The sequence below is a fragment of the Canis lupus genome, chromosome 6 (assembly GCF_003254725.2).
Source record: "Canis lupus dingo isolate Sandy chromosome 6, ASM325472v2, whole genome shotgun sequence".
NCBI lineage: Eukaryota > Metazoa > Chordata > Mammalia > Carnivora > Canidae > Canis > Canis lupus.
Genome location: NC_064248.1, coordinates 61,902,721 through 61,917,656, shown reverse-complemented (window position 1 = coordinate 61,917,656; position 14,936 = coordinate 61,902,721). Strand labels below are relative to the sequence as shown.

Below are 14,936 nucleotides of genomic sequence, written 5' to 3'. Positions count from 1 at the left end.
CTTTTTTTTTTCAAAATGTATCTTTTAAAATTGTTTGAGAATTAAATGCAGTGCTGCAATGTTAAACATCCCTTTGTCTTATGTCTGGCACATAGCAAATGCTCAATAAATGTTAATTTCCCTCTAATAATAGAAATCCACCATCTGCCGAGGCACTTCCTCTTTAGACAGCACTCACTGGCAATGGGTTCTTATACTGTCTGGACCTATTCCAACACTACTAAGTAAATAACACTTAGAAGTATAATATATCATGTTTTATTAAGGAAAGATGCGCTTGGGGTGCCTAAGTGGCACAATAGGTTAAAGATCTGACTCTTGGTTTCAGCTCAGGTTGTGATCTCAGGTCTGATGATCTCTGGCTCTGGGCTCAGCATTATGTCGGCTTCAGATTCTCTGTCCCTTTTCCTCTACCCCTCCTGCTTATGCCTTGCTCACTCTTTCTCAAATAAATAAATAAATCTTTAAAAAAGAAAAAAAAGATGCTCTTCATTGGTATTTTAACTTTGGCTATTAATTCTAGTTTATACATATTTCTTAGCAATTTGTCACTCAAACATAGAACTTAATTACTTTGAATGACCTTAGAGAAATGCAAGTTACAATTATATCAAAAGTCTTGAATAATATAATTGATGTAAATGTTCCACTGAAATTACCTTTCTCAGTAAAAACAAGAACAAAAAATTCTTCTTCTAGTTATTAAGGATTAATTGGTATGGCAATGATCTTTTAAGATTAAATGAATCCTCTCCTATTTTTATTAAGAACTAATGACAAAAATAAGACTATCAGAAATATATTGCTATTTTATCACAAGGCCAGGAAATATGATTGTTTAATTACTTAAGATTGCAAAATAATCTTTTAGAAAAGTTGTTTTTAAGTCATGAGATAGTTTAGAGGTAATAGAATGTGTTCATTTAACCTATTAAATGGTACTATTTGCTTTATGATAACCCAGCACACTTTGTAAATAAATTTACCTATCTTGCATTAATGCAATTTTCCACTTTGTATATGTCATATGGGTTCATTTGTTAGAAAATATTTTAGCTGGCTTTCCCTAGTACAGGAAATAAAATTACTTATATCTGATTCAAACACAACATAAAGCATCCTACTTCCATAGAAATGTAAACTTCAACAAATCAAACTTTTTTGAGTAAAGAAATTACAATATGCTAATACTTTACTTCTTAGTTTATCTTTCAAACCTGAAGAAAAATATTTTCAAGCTTAAAAGCTTACTATTTTATGGCTTGGTAAGTTGTAATTTTTTAATAATGAAAAATGTTAAGGTCAAATTTAGATTGAAATGATCAGAACTAAAATTAAAGACCAAATATTAGAAATAAGAATGCTCCTGAGATTATAAATGTAATTTATTTTGGACAAAAATATCAGTAACTGTATTTCCTCTTAGTTCTCTTGTACAGTAGGTTTTATTTGTCATATCACAAATGACTTTAAATTTGTAGGAGCTAAGCATTTTTTGTACGGAATTTTATTAAGCACAAATCATGGTTAATATGACTTCTAGACGTGCTTACAGATGATGGTAAAAATAAAAGAGCATAAGATAAGCTTACTGTTTCACCAATCTTTCCAATGTTTCCTTGATCTCCAACTTCTCCCTGTTAATAAAAAATAGAAAGCTGTAAAAATGGTTATTTTCCAAATAAGATCACTCATGACATTGCTTCCATTTTCATTTAATGTGATTAGTCAAATCCATAAAAAAAATGCAAAGAGAACTTCAGTTATTCAAAACTGAGGAACACAGTCTTTCCAGTATTTCCTTACGTTACATTCTTCTATTTATGATTTTAATCACTTTTTTTTTTTTTTTTTTTTTAATTTTTTTTTTTTTTAATTTTTATTTATTTATGATAGTCACAGAGAGAGAGAGAGAGGCAGAGACACAGGCAGAGGGAGAAGCAGGCTCCATGCATCGGGAGCCTGATGTGGGATTCGATCCTGGGTCTCCAGGATCGCGCCCTGGGCCAAAGGCAGGCGCCAAACCGCTGCGCCACCCAGGGATCCCGATTTTAATCACTTTTAAAACATTTTCGCAAATAAAATTTTAAACACGAAATATTCAGACATACTCTGTAAAAGGCAGAATGGTAGGTGCTGCAGAAGGTATTAAGAAGAATAAAAATAAAAGAAAGACTTTGCCCACAGGAATGCTCTATTTGTTTCAGGAGAAGAAATCTCACACTGCTGAGCAGAACAGAATACCTGTAGTAGGTTTAAGCGGTAAGGGAGCTCATAGGAGCATGCATGCTGTGGGCTGGTACAGCCAGAGTTGGCTTCCCTGGGGAAGTCATGTATGCTCATAACATTACCACAGTCTATAGTCCATGATGCTCTGAAAACTCAATTTTTCAAAACTTGTCTGGTGGCAAACTTGACCTAACCCGAATTTATTTGGCAGCAACACTTTATCTGACCTGAGAGGCGATTTATACTCCTGTTTATTTTAATTAATCTGAACATCCTTCTATTTCACCACAGAAATATTAGCATTTCTAATTACACTGTGCTGTCCCATAGCCAGCTGGCGGCATTAGGTAAACTGTAATATATTCATCATACTATCTTTTGAAAATCCAAACATCGATGATTTCAAGTAATAGCTTATGAAACTGTATTTGAGTTGGGCTTTGAAGAATGGGTGAGATTTCACCAATGATGAGAAAGGTCCATTTTTGGTGTTGAGGAATGGCATCAGTGAAGGCTGAACAAAGTCATGGATTAATGAAAGGTATAAGATTAAGTTCATGGTACCATGCAGAGTTAACCTGACAAGGGTGTATGTTCTATATACGGAAAGAGGAAATTTAGCCATCAATTGCTATTTAAAAATTAATTAAAATTAAACCATCCATTGCTATCTGAAACATTAAATTAAAAATTTAAATGCTATTCAAAAATTAAAATTATTTATTATTAAATTGCTACTTAAAAATAAATTTAAAATTAATTAAAATTAAAGCATCAATTGCTATTTTTAAAAAATTAGTAATTAAATCTCAGGATGAAATAGTAAATTGCTAAACAGCACTGAACAATATTGTAGCCACTAATAACGTATACATAGCTACTGAGCATTTGAAACTGGCTGATGTGAACTGAAATGTGATGCAAATATAAAATACACAGTAGATTTCAAAGACTCTATACCAAAAAAGAATATAAAATATCTCATTAATAATTTTAATATTGATCACATGTTGAAATGATGATATTTTCATATTTTGGGTTACATAAACATTATTACTAAAATTAATATCATTTGTCTCTTTTCATGTTTTTCTGTGGCTCACATCTGTGATTTATATTATATACTCTACTGGATAGTGCTGATTTTAAGCACTGATACCTAATATTCATATGAGTAATCAATTTGAAATAAACTTTTAAAGACTACACAAGTTTTTGTTTCAATTTCTGTATGCTTTTAGATATACAATAAAGAATGAAGCATTTTGGTTTGTAAATCCTAGTTTTTGACTGACAATTCACTAGACAGCTCTTGTAGAAAATTTGTGACAGAATAATATACAGATTATTAATTTTCTTGTATTTCTCCCTCTTTACCCAATACCCCTCTCAGGTTCCAAGGGAGAGGGACCGTTTTTGTGCTTCATAGTCTTAGGGGAGGTTTGTATTAACAGGCAGAAAGCAGAAGTGGCTTGCAGATTACGTGCATTCCTGCCTTAGTTTTCAGGGAGCCTGAAGGTCGGAGGTGAGTTGGTCTTTGAGGGTAACAAGAGAGAGAGGAATATTTCCCCAGGCCTAGGAAGAGAACAGAGATCCTAGGGTTCTGTAAAAGGTGGTGTGACCCTTAACCAACTCCCAAGTGCTCCCCCCAGGAATGCCAGGTTCCCCCAAGGGAATGCCTGGTTCTAGTGAACAGCTGTATGATACACCAAGACTAAAATCTCGGACAAATACAAGGAGTTGATGATTAAAGAACTCCTTCATCTCCTGGGTAACAAAGACCCCCCTAAATGCTGGTGTGATTCTACTAAGGAGACAGGATGTCACTATGGCTAAGATTCAGTTTCTTGGCAGTTTGACTAGATGGTAGCTCACAGGTGGACTTTTTAGAGCTATTTGGCAGTACAAGGATTAATCTCGGTCACGGAGAATTAACTTTTCTGTTTATAAATATCATGTTTCCATTTCCAGGTCTAACTTGAAGGTCACGTACACATATTCCCCCAGGATGACTACAGCCACAGAGAGACAGGCTGACACATTAGAAAATATTTTAGCTCATATCTCTTTATTAATTGACCTCAAAAAATACTGTCTTTCCCTTAGATCCTAGTATCACAAAAATAGTTTAATATAAATTAATTGTAACTTTAAGGAATCTAGCTACAATGCTGTAAAGCTTTTCAATTTTTCCTTAGGTTTTAAGTTTGTATAAATCAGCAATTCTTATAAACTAGTAACTAGTTTTCTTTAGACCTTAGTGTTGTACATACAAAACCACTGCATTATTTTATATTTGTTGGTGTTAAAAAGTCATACAAAACTTAGAAACAAGGCAAAAATGTAGGTGCCACATTCTTTCAATGACATAAAGTGGTAAAGGCCACCTAGTGATTTTCTAGAAATGTACTTAGAATCACTACACAATTGCTTAAAGGACTCAGACTTGATGAAGATATATAAAATCTATATCTATATATAGTGAAGTTCTATTAACTTACAGATTTATGTCCAGTGAAATGGATAGCCCCCCAAATTATGGTTTATTCTCCTATATCTAACCACAAATCTCAATAATTCTTTATTAAACTGTATATCTATCCAAATAAGGATATAGATAGATATAAACACAGTCACAGTTATAGATATTTATAGACTCAGATATACAGATGTGGATATAAAGATACATAACTTCTCAAATGCTAGTTGAGCCAGTTTTAACATATTACTGGTTCCCTCACTAATAAGTTGAAAAAAATCTTAGACAGATGTTCATTTTATATTTTTGTGACAGTCATAATTTTATCTTTTTGAAAACTATACTTTGTAACTGCTAAGTATCAGGTACTTTACCTTTAAGCCTTCTGGTCCTGGTTCACCTGCATACCCCTTTTGACCTGGTTTTCCCTAGAAGAAAACAGAAAAAAAAGAGATATGTTTAATCATATGTTTTCGGAAATTACCAAACATTTATGAGATTCAGACCATTCTATGAAATAAAGCACTTCAAAATTATTTGATAAGTGTATTTTAGCATCCCCATTAGTATTCATTCTACAGTCTTTAACTGTCTACTATGTGCCCCGCACAGTTATAGGGGTTGAGGAATGAAGAATACACTAAGCATATCTGCCTTCATAGAGCTTACATTCTAATGAGGATGATAAAATTCAAAAAAAAAGTAAATATATAGTATTTACGTACTGTTAAATGTAAAGGACATAGAGTTAAGCAAGGAAGGGAGACATAAACTGTTGTGAGAGTTTTGTTGAAATTTTTTATAAGATTGCCAAGGAAGATTTTTCACAACAGGTTTGCCGCCAGAACACAGGTGTTGTGAAAACCACCGCTAAACCTAAACCAAAACGGGAGGAAAAGACTCATGACTCACATCAATATCGTCATCATCGGACACATAGATTTGGGGAAGTCTACCACTACTGGCCATCTGATCTACAAATGTGGTGGGATCGACAAAAGAACTACCAAAAAATTTGAGAAGGAGGCTGCTGAGATGGGAAAAGGCTCCTTCAAGTATGCCTGGGTCTTGGATAAACTGAAAGCTGAATGTCAACATGGTATCACCATTGATATCTCCCTGTGGAAATTCGAGACCAGCAGGTATTATGTGACCATCATTGATGCCCCAGGACACAGAGACTTTATCAAAAACATGATTATAGGCACATCTCACGCTGACTGTGCTGTCCTGATTGTCACTGCTGGTGTTGGTGAATTTGAAGTAGGTATTTCCAAGAATGGGCAGACCTGTGAGCATGTCCTTCTGGCTTACACACTGGGTGTAAAATAACTAATTGTTGGTGTTAACACAATGGATTCTACTGAGCCACCCTACAGCCAGAAGAGATATGAGGAAATCGTTAAGGAAGTCAGCACCTACATTAAGAAAATTGGCTACAACCCTAACACAGTAGCATTTGTGCCAATTTCTGGTTGGAATGGTGACAACATGCTGGAGCCAAGTGCTAACATGCCTTGGTTCAAGGGATGGAAAGTCACCTGTAAAGATAGGAATGCCAGTGGAACCATACTGCTTGAAGCTCTGGATTGCATTTTGCCACCAACTCGTCCAACTGATAAGCCCTTGCATCTGCCTCTCCAGGACATCTACAAAATTGGTAGCATTGGTACTGTCCCAGGGGGCCGAGTGGAGACTGGTGTTCTTAAGCCTGGCATGGTGGTCACCTTTGCTCCAATGTTACAATGTCTGTTGAAATGCACCATGAAGATTTGAGTGAGGCTCTTCCTGGGGACAATGTGGGCTTCAGGGTCAAGAACGTAGCTGTCAAAGATGTTCGTCGTGGCAATGTGGCTGGTGACAGCAAAAATGACCCACCAATGGAAGCAGCTGGCTTCACGGCTCAGGTGATTATCCTGAACCATCCAAGCCAAATCAGTGCTGGATATGCACCTGTGCTGGATTGTCACACAGCTCACATTGCTTGCAAGTTTGCTGAGCTGAAGGAAAGGACAGACGGTTGCTGTGGGTGTCATCAAAGGAGGCAGCTGGAGCTGGCAAGGTCACCAAGTCTGCCCAGAAAGCTCAGAAGGCTAAATGAATATTATCCCCAATACCTGCCACCCCAATCTTAATCAGTGGTGGAAGAACAGTCTCAGAACTGTTTGTGTTAATTGGCCATTTAAGTTTAATAGTAAAAGACTGGTTCATAATAACAGTGTATCGCAAAACCTTCAGAAGGAAAGGAGACTGTTTTGTGGACCATTTGGATTTTTTTTGTGCGTGTCTGGCAGTTTTAAGTTATTAGTTTTTAAAAATCAGTACTTTTTAATGGAAACAACTTGACCAAAAATCTGTCACAGAATTTTGAGACCCATTAAAACAAAAGTTTCAGAGAAGGACAAACATTATATGGTCTCATTCATTTGGGGAATATAAAAAATAGTGAAAGGGAATAAAGGGGAAAGGAGAGAAAATGAGTGGGAAATATCAGAGAGGGAGACAGAACGTGAGAGACTCCTAACTCTGGGAAACAAACAAGGGGTGGTGTAAGGGGAAGTGGGGGTGGGGTAGGGTGACTGGGTGATGGGCACTGAGGGGGGCACTTGACGGGATGAGCCCTGAGTGTTATGCTAAATGTTGGCAAATCGAACTCCAATAAAAAAATATACAAAAAAAAATAACAACAACAAAAAAGATTGCCACGGAAGACCTCACTGAGAAGATAGCGTATGAGTAAAGACTTAAAAGGGATAAGTTATATGGTTACCTGAAGAAAGAATATTTCAAGCATAGGAAAAAACATGTGCAAAGGGCCCTGAGGCAAGCATGTGACTGGTCTGTTAAAGAAACCATGAAGAGTCAATGAAGCTGGAGCACAATAAGAAAGGAGAGTAGTAAGAAGATGAGGTCAAAGAAAGGAATGGGGGATGAGAAGCCAGGTCATGTAAGGCCTGAAGGGTTATAGTAAGGGCTTTGCTTTCTACTCTGAATGAAGCAGGAAAACTCAGAAAAGCTTTGAGAAAAGAAGTGTCATTATCTATGTTTTAACAGGACCACTTTAATGCAAGAGTGGAAGCAGGCAGTCCAAAGAGGATTACGATAGTCCAAGTGAAAGATGACAGTGGCATAGACCAAGGTGGTAACAGAAGAGATTGTAAGTAAAACTGTGTATATAATTTGAAGGTAGAGCTTACAGGATTTGCTAACAGGTCATGTGTAGAATGTGAGAGAAAGAGAAGAATCAGGAATAAACTCAATATTTTAATCTGAGTAAGAAATGAAACAAGGAAGATTGTAAGAAGAAAGGTTTGGAGGGCAAATTGGGAACTAAATTTAATAAACTGTAGTTTGCTAGTCTTGTTAGATATTCAAAGTAGAGAGATCTAGTGGTAGTTTTACATGTCCAGGGATTCAGAGGGTAGAAAATTCTGGTCTGAACATATGATTTTGGCAATCACCAGCATTCTGATGGTATTTAAAGCCATAAGGCTCGACCTACTCATCTAGGAGTGAGTGTAAACTCAAGTCCACAAACCAAGCCCTGGGGCACTCCAAAACTTTGAATTTGAAGAAATGAGGAAAATAGCAAATTTCCTGCCAGAGATTTAGGAGGAAGATCATGTAAGTGAAGAAAGTGTTTCCAGGAGGAGGATGTGATCCTGTCAAATTCTGAGGCATGCAAGTATTGCGTAATACAAAAATTGAGAAATGACCATTGAATTCAGCAACATGGAAGTCACTGATGACCTTCACAAAGTCATTTGTTTTGGAGTGGTATGGACAAGAATGGTTTCAGCAGATAGGGTGAGGAGAAAAACGTAAAGTGCATATATTGACGATACTTCTGAGAATTTTTACTGAAAAGGAAAGGGGAAAAAAGGTTAAAACCTCGAAGAAAACCTGGGATCAATATGTTTTGTTTTTTGGTTTTTAAACTGGTAGAAATAACAGCATCTTTATTTGCTGATAGGAGGGATCCATTAAAGAAAACAAAATTAAGATGCAGGCAAAAGTGGGAAATAGTTGGATCAATGTTCCTCAGTAGGCAAAAGGATAAGATACATTGTAAACAAGTGGAAGTTTTGACCTTAGCTACAAAAATGACCTGTTCATCCACAATAACAGGAAGGAAGACTTTTTAAATGGCATAGATACAGAGAGGTGGGTAGAAGCAATAGTAGAAACCTGTGGAAGCTCTCCTCTGAATACTTCAATCTTCTCAGGGAACTAGGATGCAAGGTAATGGGCTAAGAATGAGGATTAAAGTGAGTGGATCTGAGAAGAGAGAAAGTGTAAAATAATAATTTGAAAACTAAAAGTAAATGTGTATTGGGGGGTATGTGTGTGGCTCAGACAGTTAAGTCTCTGTCTTTGGCTCAGTTCATGATCTGAAGGTCCTAGGATCAAGCCAGCATTAGAGCAGGGAGTCTGCTTTGCCCTCTGCTCCTTCCCTCCTCATTCTCTTTCTCAAATAAATAAATAAACAAATAAATAAATAAAATCATTTTTAAAAAGTAAATGAGTACGGCAATAGAATTCAGAATGCAATCAAAGGGATAATTTAGTGTTTTGAGGATGACGAAGAAAGATGTGAGGGGTCAGGAGTGAAACAAGAATAACAGAAAGGCAAAAAGGTCAATAGATTAAAATTCCTACTGGGACTGTTGGATTGGTTATTAGAAAGAATGTACTAGAAAGAAAGGAGATTATGGCTGGAGAGTGAGAAGTTTGAAACTGAAAATAATGAGAGGCTGCTATTACTGGTAATGATAAGGTAAATGTTATGACTACAGCAGTTAGTACCTAAAGAGAGTGGAAAATAAGATTACTGAAGGAGAAGAAGTCAAAATCCCAGATATTGGGTAGGTCAATCGTTAGTGTGTGGTTTCTAATATAATTGATATCTGATTATACAAAATTTGATTAAGGAAATTACTATGTCTCAACATGTGTGACAAATTCAAATCTAAGAGTAAAAAAACTGTGGAGCGCAATTGCCAAATAGAATACTAATTTATAATACCTACCAGGTATTATTGGTTTGGATTTTATTATTCCTATCCATTAATAGATATTCTTATTTTTCTTTCTTAAAACAAAACGAAACAATCCTCTAGCTTTCATTGTATTTTGACTGCATACAAAAACTTTAGCAACTTTAAAATTATATTTAGGACTTCTAACAAAAAATTGTTCTAACTTTTACCTCTGCCTTGCTTGAAATTGTTAGTGGTTTCTTAGCAAGCACAAAGTAAAGCAAAGAATCAAAAATCATCCCATTATTGTTAAATATCAATTGTTCTCTAATCAATTTGCAGAGACGCCAGAAGAAATGTAATTAAGAGTCTAAATTATTAGATTTATCTATGATATTTACAAAAAAATTTAAAATAATACACTTTATTCACATTGTTTTAGAAAAAGAATATTTCTTTCATCTTTAATAATGTAATACTTAAGCATTACAGTATATTAAGTAATAGTTATACAGTAATAGTTATACATCATATCTACATTATGGAAGGAAAATCACTGAAATCTGTATCAGCATATTTATTATCTCTTTAAAGTCAAGAAATTCAGAGCACCAGTGCTGGAGTCATCACTTCTGGCCCTGTTTAAGTTTTGTCATATTAGGTTTACCCTGAGCATGTAATAGTAAAGCCTTATTTTAATATTTTAAAACTGTGGACAATATCTTGCAGGGTTGTTTTCAGGGTTAGAGATGATTTGTGTGACATACTTAGAGCAATACTAGGTTTAAATTGATCTTCAACCATTAGTAGCAACAATAGTAATAAATATTAAGGCTGAGTTGATAAGGGGCAAACACGGTTCTCTGTTTTCTAGAGGAGCAAATTTTAAACGAGATCAATTATACTGGGCTCAAATAACAATAGTCTTTCTGTTATATAACTCACCTCATACAAAATGAAATAAAAATTCTTTTTCTTTCAATGGGATAGTGTATACATGCTAGTGAGGTAAAGGTGCAAAAGAAAGAATTACTGTTTCCATAAATGCAAAAATGTTTTAAGAACCTGCATGCTACGATGTTCTCAAGGAAAAAGAATGATATGGATTCATGTGAGTCTAATGATGTCTCTTAAAATAAACGTGATACACACACCTTTATTATTTCATAATAATGTAAGGTTTGGTCGTGCATGCCCAAATTCTTAAAGAACATGTTTTCAGAACTTGAAAACAGGTAATTCATATATCACCACACAATATTATATGAAGGAAAGGCTGACAGAAAATACTTCCTATTTAGTTTCCATAATTTTGTTGGCATACTCAGAAAAGAACATTCTCAGAATATCACTAAAATGGCTAAAGTGTTTAGCTTTCTTTCTTTCTTTTTTTTTTTTTTTAGATTTATTTTTCTATTCATGAGAGACACAAGAGAGAGTCAGAAACATAGGCAGAGGGAGAGGGAGAAGCAGGCTCCCTGCAGAGAGCCTGATGTGGGACTCGATCCCAGGATCTAGGATCACACCCTGAGCCGAGGGCAGATGCTCAACCACTGAGCCACCCAGGCATCCCGGTATTTAGCTTTCTATTACATTTTGAGAAACTTTATAAATAATTAGCACAAATTACTAAGACCATAAAACCACTAAAGCAACAAGCAAAAATACAGTAGACATATCATTTAAAATATCCCTGGGAAATTCCAGTTATAGGCCTATATTATTTGGAGGGATTATATGTTATAGGCTTTTCTGTCCTTTAGTAAAACTTAAAATTTGGTGCTATTAAAAGACATTCACATAAGTTATTTTAAGAGAAGTACTTTTTGAAAAGTATTTACATGATACCTACTCTTGGCCCCAGTTCTCCAAAGGGTCCAATCGGTCCTTCTTCTCCCTTAAAAAATAAAATGAGAATATATCATGGCCTGAAATAGGTATTTATAAAAGTAACTCTTATTCTATTTACTCTGAGATGTGATGAAAATAATGCTGTGACTTTCTTGCATTTTATTATTTTTTTTAAAGATTTTATTTATTTGAGAGAGACTGATCATGAGCAGGGAAGGGACAGAGGGAAAAGCTCCTGCTGAAGAGGGAACCTGACGTGGGCTTGGATCCCAGATCATACTGGAGCCCAAATCAGATGCTTAACCTACCTAGTGACCCAGGTACCCCAACTTTCTTGTATTTTACTGTGCCATCCCGTAACATTTTAGTTTTTTGAGTGATAACCCCACGTCTATCCTAAGGGGGACATGCCCTATTTGACTTTTTTTTTTTTAATTTTTATTTATTTATGATAGTCACAGAGAGAGAGAGAGGCAGAGACACAGGCAGAGGGAGAAGCAGGCTCCATGCACCGGGAGCCAGACGTGGGATTCGATCCCGGGTCTCCAGGATCGTGCCCCGGGCCAAAGGCAGGCGCCAAACCGCTGTGCCACCCAGGGATCCTATTTGACTATTTTTAAACTGGTAGATGATAAAAGTTATATGTAGAAAATTGAGAATGAATAAGAGTGAAAGTGATGAGGGTATTTACCACAAAATTAGGATATTTGAAGGAGGTTAGTATCTAAAACATATGAACAACTTATACAACTCAACATCAAAAGCCAAAATAATCCAATTAAAAATGGACAGAGGGCCTGAATAGACATTTTTCTGAAGAAGACATACAGATGGTCAACAGACATATGAAAAGATGCTCAGCATCCCTAATCATTAGGAAAATGCAAATCAAATCCAAAACAAAGATTAGGAATCACTGAAATCATATATTAAGGATAACGTTCACCTTCTTGAGCTCAATCTCTCTCTCACACAGAGAGGAACTCAACTAAGTTCTTAATAGATGGAAATCAATATACACTGGTATATTAAAAAATTACTGGTACAGAACATGTTTGCTCTTGGCACATTTTAATACTTCATTCATTCAATAAATATAGATTTGAATCTTAGTTCTGTTTTAAGCCTTAGAGATACAAAGGTATATCAGATCCTACCCAATAGAGTTAATGTCTAGAGATTCTTGACTAGCTTATTGGTTCAATATTCTTGGGGTGAAACCAATTATAATGTCATAAAAGTATAAAATCTTGTGAATTCTTCTAAGGATCAAAAGATGTATCAGTGGACAGATTATAGAGGAACATCAAAAAATAAAGGATTTTTATATATTATTCTCCAAGAAAATTAAAAAGTAATAAATGTTTTTATTGCATTTATTGATAAATTTTCTAAAACATGCTGATTTTTCACCTTTAAATAAAATCCCATTTCCTAACTGCCTGTAAAAAATGGCAACCTGAAATCCTCTATGGAAAAAACTGTCCACACATTAAAGCAATGTTTCTTTAAGCAATAAAATTCCACAGAAATGAAAAAGGGAAAATTTGAACTAAAACAATTACTGACTCATTATTTATTTATTCCATACCTGAAGTCCTTTGAGACCAGGAGGTCCAGGAGGTCCCCTATTTCCAAGGAGTCCCTATAAAAGCAACATAAGTACAAATAATAAAAACTTTACCTCAAAAAAAAAAAAAAAAACCTTTACCTCAATGAATATTCCTCAATCAGCATTAATCTGGAGATGGCCAATACAATTTGGTACCATTCCTTTCCCATTATGAAGTTATCAAAGTAAGGTCAGAGGATAGGTGAGCAGTAAACTCCAAAACATTGGGGAATGTAGGATAAACTATTTTTTTTAAGTATGTTTGTGTTCAAATAATCTGCTCAGTATGTTACTCTTCAGCCACTCAGAAAAGTACTTCTAAATTTAAAGCAATGAGTACAATTGTTAATTTGGTAATAGTACAATAAATATGTAATAGAGTATCCAAAAGTCTAAAAACAGACAGAAGCGACATATTCTGTTTTATTATCTGTTAAGAGACTAGCTTGCAGATGAAAGTAACAATCTGAATGTGATTAGGAATTTCACTATTAAAAAACTCGTTTGTTAAAATGCATGTTGTTAAAAAATCAAATGCTCTCTGAATAAAAATTCATTAAAGTCACTTAAAAATCTTTTTATTTCAGAAAATACCCTATTTATCTATTTAACATGATGACATTTTATTATTCAGTTCTGCTCCCCTAACTATACAATGTGTCAGCAACGTTTTAAGTAAATCTCTTTTAAAAACTAACTTTTGTATTATTGCTTTTAGTGATTCTATAACCATTAAAAGATATTTTCTAATTTTTAAATGTAGAAAATATGCCAAATCGTGAATCTATCCAGGTGGGTTTAATTTTTAGTTCTGGAATGCAGCTGAGCGACAAACTGCACAAGAATCTTGTCTTCACATTACACCTTGCTCTATCATTGCTATATTCTAATACAAAAAAAAAAAAAGAAAGAAAAACTCTTGGTCAGTTTAACAGTCTATAATATCACAAGGTTATGTATATAATGTTATTCGAGAAACTGACTTAGGCAATAACATTTCGTGCAGCTATCTTATTTTTTTATTGGAAGAGATGGATTAGATTATTGAAATGGGTATATGTTATTTGATGCAAGTTCATCATGCATTTGCAAAAGCATCCTAATTTTACTTAGGGAAACACTTTCTCCTCACTCAGCCTACCTGATTTGAGGGGAGGTGAGTTCATCTCTGCCTAAATTTGAGGGCTGACATGTGACATGTATACCTAAGTCAGTCAGCATATTCTACACCTTTAAAAATAGTGATTGGTTCAGTAATGAGGCAGGAATCCAACTCAGTCTAACTAAAGAAAGTTTTTGCACTACAGTGTAACAACTGGGAGTACCATTAAGGATGATAAAAATCTAAACAGTGGGAAACGATGAAGTGGAGCATGCCTGAGAATGAAATCCATAAATTAATGAAAAGAACAGAAGTAATTGGATTCTAATCATATTATTTGCGGTCTTGAATTTAATTGTTTGGATTCCTAAACTTTTCTTCTATTTATGTAGTCATGTTTATGTTTTCATTACTTACAAATGAAAGAATTCTGATATAAAGATTTCTTTCATTTTAAATTTAAATTCAATTTGTCAACATATAATATAACACCCAGTGTTCATCACATCAAGTGCCCTCCTTAATGCCCATCACCCAGTTACCCCATCCCCCTTCTACCCACCTTCCCTTCTGCAAACCTTTGTTTGTTTCCCAGAGTCAGGAGTCTGTCATGGTTTGTCTTCCTCTCTAATTTTTTCCCACTCAGTTTCCCCCCTTCCTTTCTGGTTCCTTTCACTATTTCTG

The 14,936-nt window shown here is 34.9% G+C and overlaps 1 protein-coding gene across 4 annotated transcripts in view; it reads right to left on the bottom strand.

The window, feature by feature from the left end:
- The window catches only part of COL24A1 (collagen type XXIV alpha 1 chain), a 387,744-nt gene that overhangs the window by 222,359 nt on the left and 150,449 nt on the right, over positions 1-14,936 (bottom strand). For all 4 annotated transcript variants that reach the window (XM_025417772.3, XM_025417773.3, XM_025417774.3 and 1 more), the window contains exons 22-25: positions 13,130-13,183; positions 11,540-11,584; positions 5,083-5,136; positions 1,593-1,637 (exon numbers count right to left, since the gene is read on the bottom strand). In XM_025417772.3, the coding sequence (XP_025273557.3) occupies positions 1,593-1,637; positions 5,083-5,136; positions 11,540-11,584; positions 13,130-13,183 (198 nt within the window). The remainder of the gene's footprint in view (positions 1-1,592; positions 1,638-5,082; positions 5,137-11,539; positions 11,585-13,129; positions 13,184-14,936) is intronic.